The sequence below is a fragment of the Sinocyclocheilus anshuiensis genome, unplaced genomic scaffold (assembly GCF_001515605.1).
Source record: "Sinocyclocheilus anshuiensis isolate Anshui unplaced genomic scaffold, SAMN03320099.WGS_v1.1 scaffold29, whole genome shotgun sequence".
Taxonomy (NCBI): domain Eukaryota; kingdom Metazoa; phylum Chordata; class Actinopteri; order Cypriniformes; family Cyprinidae; genus Sinocyclocheilus; species Sinocyclocheilus anshuiensis.
In genome coordinates, this window is record NW_015539835.1 from 260,845 (window position 1) to 268,254 (window position 7,410).

General features: G+C 36.0%; 1 protein-coding gene across 1 annotated transcript; it reads left to right on the forward strand.

Annotated features, from left to right (window-relative positions):
* Window positions 1-827: 827 nt before the first annotated feature.
* LOC107684372 (guanine nucleotide-binding protein subunit alpha-14-like) lies at window positions 828-7,159 on the forward strand. Its single transcript, XM_016480624.1, has 7 exons — window positions 828-948; window positions 3,753-3,937; window positions 4,058-4,212; window positions 4,928-5,056; window positions 5,136-5,265; window positions 5,813-5,966; window positions 6,966-7,159. The coding sequence occupies exons 1-7, from the start codon at window positions 828-830 to the stop codon at window positions 7,157-7,159; spliced, it is 1,068 nt and encodes a 355-aa protein (XP_016336110.1).
* The last annotated feature ends 251 nt before the right edge of the window (window positions 7,160-7,410 follow it).

A 7,410-nucleotide genomic window follows, 5' to 3' on the forward strand; every position in this document is an offset into this window, starting at 1 on the left:
CATGTTAGTTAAAAAACGGACTAACATTAACTAACATTAACTAATGGAACCTTATTGTAAAGTGTTACCGGAATGTCTTTTTTTTTTTTTTTTTTTTTTAGAAAACATTGATGGTAACTGTTTTATAGACTTGATGGGTAGAAAAATTACATACACAATTAAAGTGGTTAATACTGTATATGTGCATGGATATCTATCTATCTATCTATCTATCTATCTATCTATCTATCTAATATATATATATACATATACATATATATGAAAGAAATAAAAAAAGAAAAAAGAAAGAAAGAAAGAAAAACAAATCAGTTATTGTGCTCACATGGATGTACAGTTATAAATAATGATACTGAAATTCAACAACTGTCTTACTGTAACAAAGTGCACTGTTATATTGACAACGTGACTATACATTTTGACTCTTGTTTGTGAACAATGACACAAGGACTTTTCATTCTTGAGTACCAAAACTGTTTGATTAAACAATCTTCAAAAACTGTGTGTGTGTGTTCCACAGAAGAATGTTCCACAATTTTAAAATGGCATTCTTCAGTTCTTTTGCTCATGATTTGGGCTTTTTGTGTGTGTGTGTTTTAATAGAAAGCAATTGAAATTGGTGCAGAGGAAAACGGAACAAATGCCTTATGTGACACTACCCAGCCCATTCACTGAATGAGGAAGAAACTTCACCTGTAAACTGCAGTACATCACGCTGGTCCTGAGGTAGGCGTGTTCCCGTAGGCTTTCTTAAAGACGTTTTAACACTGGTGAGCGACTGGATGAATGTGTTAACTGCAAAGTACTGGAGAAGGTTCAAACTGTTCAGGATGGGGGACTGCTGCTTGTCAGGTGAAGACAGAGAAAGCATCAGGATTCACCAAGAAATTGAGAGACAGCTTAAGATGGATAAGCGGGATTCATCCCGACAACTGAAACTTTTGCTTTTAGGTATGTACTTTTCATTTTTGTTTGTGTGTTTTATTTTATGTATGTAGATTTCTATATTTTTTTTTGTGACACCTAAACAATTTGTAATGGTCAGTTGAAATAATTTGAGTTGTTCAGCATCTTAAAACAATCTGAAAACAGTCATTTATTGACATTAAATTATTACAATTAAATTGTCAGATGATATGTGCTACAGCTTTTATATTTATAAGGCTTACAAAATTCACACTTCAAATGTTTAGATGACATATTTCCTGACTGTTAGCGGCCACATGCAAATATATGCAAAAGGATGTCAATGGAAATTCATTCAGTCTCACACAGTATAGCAGTATTTGTTTCTGCATTTAATGAAACTAAAATGCAAGTAAGCATGCCAAGATATTTACAAAAGCATGCAAACAGGAACAATGTGTGAATTCCTAAGTACTGATAGGATCAGCTCCATCACGTCCTATGTGTACTTGCATCATACAGAAAATAACCAGTTCTTCATGTGTTTCAGTTAGTTTATGTTTTCCTTGATATCTACTTATGTATTTTGCGCTAAATTTTAGGTTAAGTTTATTTAGAATCAGTTGGGTTAATACCAGTTTAACAGAAGAACAGATGAATGAGCTTGTCCAGTGTTTCCTTGTTTTAACCATGTTAACAATCTCTACCCTTTTAGCAAAACTGTCAGACCTGTCTGGCACGTAATAGATACAATCATGAATCATTCACATCCAGCACTGCAATGTCTGAATGGGTTTTGCGTGTGGGCGTGTGGCATCATACTTGGTTATGTGTTATCAAAGTCAACAGACTGCGTTTGGTGTTCTGTATGGTTTTGGAGCTCTTTAGTGGCATGATGGTTCACGTGCGCTGCCCCTTTGCCTCAGTTCAAGCGAAGCAGGAGTGCATTCTAATTAGCATGAAATAAATATGAATGAACATCCGAGGAAATGTTATAGGTTTCCTGAACAACATTTACAAAATGAATTCACTGTATAAGTTAATGTTAGATCTTTTGCTCCAACCGTTGGTTAATCAGATGATAGAAATAAGTTCCAATAGACTAAGCATTGACATAAATACTTACTTTTGAGAGATGAACTAACGATTTTGAGTAAGTTACAGGCTTTTGCAGGTGATCCATAGTGTGGTGCTGTTTGTACAAATTGTTTTGAGAAATGCACATACTTCTTTGCAAATAGTAATTATGAATTACATTCATGAATAACCGTATGGAACGCTATAATCCTATAATGCTATTATCTGCCTCTGGCGGTTTCAAATGTGATAAAAGTTCTTCTTAAAATTATAATTGTGGCCCATTTTGCCTTGCTGAAAAAAAAAATTAAACCAGTCTAAACTGGGTTGCTGCTCTTAGCTGGTTTAAGTAAGTTGATCTTAACAGGTTAGGCTGGTCTCCCAGCCTATAATGAAATAAATATGAATGAACATCCGAGGAAATGTTATAGGTTTCCTGAACAACATTTACAAAATGAATTCACTGTATAAGTTAATGTTAGATCTTTTGCTCCAACCGTTGGTTAATCAGATGATAGAAATAAGTTCCAATAGACTAACATTTGAAGTTACGGTAGGAATGTATAGCTAATGTGTTGTAATGTGAAGTAATCAGCAATCATAGGATTTATTCATGCTTTTTTATGCCGGGTTAGAGTTATACACTGATTCTCTGTTATGGTCTATGGACTCCCTGAATTAGCCTTGGCCACGCCATGTATAAAACTCTAGCTCCGCCACTATTTTGTTGAACGATAGTGTCTAAGTATAGTTGTTTAACTATGGTTTCATATTAATGCAAATCATATTCAAACCATTCACACCTTACTGGCAGATCATTTTGTTCACACAATCACAATATTCATATCCTAAGGCAAACATGCAAATTTGAAAATCCATACTAGGAGTCTTTGTCTGGTCTCTGTGTGTTTCTAAAAATGAGCATGAGTGAATAGATCATTTCCCTTCATATTTTTGTAAGAGAGAATTTCTGTTGCTGAAGGTTACTGTGAATATCTGCAAAATAACACTAACGCTATTAAGGGATTCTGTCGTATTCATCCTTATGTTGTTACAGACTCATAGGACTTCCTTTGTTTGGTGTAACAAAAAAGGGAGATGTTTTGAGGAATGACCAAGCTGTTTTTCACGCCACACCAAATTTGAATATGTAGAAGCGCACATGAGTTACAACAACGGTGACAGAGAGATGACTATTAGAATCAGATCAGAATCAGTGATGCGAACTTCAGGAAATATGAGACAAATTCAAATTTAGCTCTAGTGTCATTTTTCAGCTCAAGTTAGTTCAATGTTGATTCAGTTCAGTTCAATAGCTTCAAAAAACATATACAGCACCTTTAAATTCCACCAGAACAGGAATGTTGTAACGAAGGCTGTATGAAAAAATGTCAGATCAATGTAATCAGTTCTCATCATACCAAGTTCAGAACTGAGATGGAAAAAAAAAAAAATACTGCAGTGGTCTTTGAAGCTTTACCGCTGGCATTAAAGTGAATATTTATTAAAAAGAAAAAAGAAAAATCTGTCATCATTTACTCACCATAAAGCTGTTTGCAACACATACGAAATGCAAAAAACAACAACAAAAAGAGTCACTTAGTGACTCCAGGCTATTCTTTTCAATACAAACTGGATTGTGATGAGACAAAGCTTTGGTTAATTTTTGGTCTCAATACTAATGGTCTCAAAACTATTCATGTACTGTAGCTACACAGTAACCATCTAATGCATGATGTCTTACAGCAAAATCTTTCCATGTCCTTCGACAGGCACGGGGGAGAGCGGGAAGAGCACGTTCATCAAGCAGATGAGAATCATACATGGCAGGGGCTACACAGAAGAGGACAGGATGGCCTATGCCAAGCTGGTGTTCCAGAATATCTTTGTTTCCATTCACAACCTGCTTCAAGCCATGGAGCACCTGAATATCCCTTTTGCTGATGAAAAAAACAAAGTATGCACCAGGAATTCCAAGACAAAGCATATGTTTTACTAGACATGTTAAATATCTTCAGTAAATAAACATGTATTAGCTCTCCCATCAAAACTAAAATCTTATCCGTGTGTGTTGTAGACATATGCTGCAATGCTTAACAGTGTGATCCCAGAAACAGTACAGTCACTGGAGCCTAAACATGCTGAAGCCATAAAGAGTGTGTGGAAAGACCAAGGCCTGCAGAAATGCTTTGAACGCAGGAGAGAGTTCCAGTTATCAGACTCTACCAAATAGTGAGTGCAGTGAATAGTTCAGTTCTCACACTGACAAAAAGTACTATTGTACTATTTTTTAGTACTATTAGTACCAGTACACTTGTACATTTTAGATATGGCACCATAATACTGCAATAATGTGTTTTTTCCCCATTAGACTTAGTGTTTGTTGTATTCTTTGGAATGCCATGTTAATACCATGGTATCTTAATATGGTAATCATTGCATACCATGGTACCTGTAGCACAGACTGTAGTGCAAAGCCAAGGTCATTGGTTTGATTCAGGGAATTAATGAAATGATAAAATGTATGCAACACAAGTCATCTTGGTACACAATCAATCATTTTACTATTTTACTAGTCAACTTTCTATTTGACTAGTCTATCTGTGGATAGATAAATAGAAATTATTATGACATATGGCTAGGGTTGCAAAGGGGTGGAAAATTTCCGGTAAATTTCCGGAAACTTTCCAAAAATCCCTGGAATATAAATTTTTTTTTCCCAACATTTCTGGAATGTTTCCGAAGCTTACTGGAAATTTTCCACCTTTTTGCAACCCTACATATGACATGATATTTTAATTTTAAAAAATATGTCTTGCTTTATCATATGAAATCGAAACATTCCTTTATTTTGTGTCGAGTTTTGGTGGCCATTCAGGGTTTTGGACAAATAATTGAAAAGGAGTTTTCCCGGTTTCTCAAAGTCTGTTTCGTTTCTGTTTACCAGTTACCTCGATGACATTGACAGAATATCTGTAGCCTTTTACTTGCCGACGATTCAGGATATTCTGCGAGTCCGAATTCCAACCACAGGCGTAATTGAGTACATCTTTGACCTCCAGACAGTCATATTCAGGTAACTGTTAATTGTGGTGGTGTGAAGATGGACGACTGACTGTTACCCATTTTGTAATTCAAACCACTTGTTTTTGTAGAATGGTGGATGTTGGAGGCCAAAAGTCAGAGAGACGGAAGTGGATCCATTGTTTTGAAAACGTTACTTCCATCATCTTCCTGGTGGCTCTGAGCGAGTACGACCAGGTCTTATATGAGTGTGCCAATGAGGTTAGTCACTTCCTTGAATTGTCTTAGTAGCTTTTCTGGGTTATTATCCCCCGGTTTCACAGACAAGGCTTAAGCCTAATCTAGACTAAAATGTAAGTCTGAGTTGTTTCAACTGAAAGAAACTTGCACTGACTGATCTTAAAATATATCAGTGCCTTTGTTTTATCTCAAAATGCACAAAATGTAATGTTTTTTTTCTAAGTACATTCATAAAATATACTTAAATGTCCTAATTGAACTATGGCCTAATCCCGGTTTAGTCTAAGCCAGGGGTGCCCAAACTCGGTCCTGCAGAGTTTAGCTCCAACTTGCCTCAACACACCTGCCTTCAAGTTTCTAGTATGCCTAGTAAGAGCTTGATTAGCTGGTTCAGGTGTGTTTAATTGGGGTTGGAGCTAAACTCTTCAGGACACCGGCCCTCCAGGACCGAGTTTGGGCACCCCTGGTCTAAGCCCTGTCTGTGAAACCGGGCCTAAGATTTAGCATCATTATAACATAGGTGATTCACAGATGTTCATTCTGTTGATGTGATATTATACCTTCCCAGAACCGCATGGAGGAGAGTAAGGCCCTTTTTAAGACAATCATCTCCTACTCCTGGTTCCAGGAGTCCTCTATCATCCTCTTCCTCAATAAAACAGATATCCTGAAGGAGAAGATCTCAAAGTCACATCTTGTAGACTATTTTCCACAATATACAGGTTGGAGTGCCAAAAACACAGCTAAAATCCTTTTCTTAACAAGCATTTTTGTTATATTTTTTTATTGAAACAACATACATTTACATGAGAAGCAACACAGCATAAGGCTTGTTTTCATAGATAATTTGTCTTACCAAAACTGGCAGATTCATCACTTGTTTTAGGTATAAAAACATATAAAATTTTAGTGAAGTGAAAAAAAAAAAAAACTGCCAGTACAGTGAGACAGTGCTATGGATCTTTTTCACATTTCCGGGTTTCCCAGCAGTGGAAGTCGTCATAGTTGGGTAAACTTCTAGACTAGTGAATGGGAGACTATCTCAAATAATTATTTTTGTGCAGTCAGAAGAGAAAACAATGTCAAATTTACCATCACTCCCATAGACGTTGTATTAAAACACCCTCACAGCAGCAATAACTTTTTTTTGTAATTTGATGCAAAGATAATATAATACAAAGTAAAGTGTTATAAATGTACATGCAATTAAAAAAAAAATTAAAATATAAAAAATTTTGCAATGCTGATGGCCGATAAAACACATCATCACAGTCATGTGAAAAGGGTCCATTGTATGAAAAAGAAACATTCTCTGACAAGTTGTATTTTGTGCTGTCAAATATATTAATATATGTAATTTATTGCAGTAGACATACTACAGAGCAGTGTTGGGGAAGCTAAAAAAAAATGTTGTCCGTCTGAACCACTGTCTGCATCATTTTATTGATCTTAGTGTGCACAGACTTACTTAGTTCACCCCAAAATGAACATTCTGTCATCATTTCTTCACCCATGAGGCATTTCATCACAAATGAAGATATTTTTAATATTCTTTCATCATTTTTGTCCATCCATTGAAAGTCCACTGGACCAAAAGTTTCATGCATCAACAAAATACAGAAGAACTGAAAATGCTGTTAGTTCCTTCCCAACACTGTTTTTTGCTTGCCACTAAACTCCACTGAAATGATGCCATCTAATGTTATCTGCTCATTCCACAGGCCCTAAAAATAATGCAGATGCCGCAATGAAGTTCATCTTGAGTATTTATGAGGAGCAGAACACGGACACACATAAAAGCATCTATGCACATTTCACCTGTGCAACCGACACTGAAAATATCCGCTTCGTTTTTGAAGCAGTGAAAGACACCATTCTGCGGAACAACCTGTCCGACTTTAACTTATTGAGTTAAATGACAAAAGGGCTTTTATATATGGTTATATTGAATGTTTTTCACCTCTGATTCAGTGAAAATATGAATGTGATCTGTCTGTGAGTACTGGGATTATGGCAAAGTGCATTCTGTGAATTTAGCATGTAGCCTACTTGCGTTGCCTGGAAATTAAAGGGATAGACCACCCAAAAAAAGAAATATCTAATTTTGTGTTTTGCAGAAGAGAGAAAGTCACACAGGTTGGGAAAAAAATATGAAGGTGAGTACAT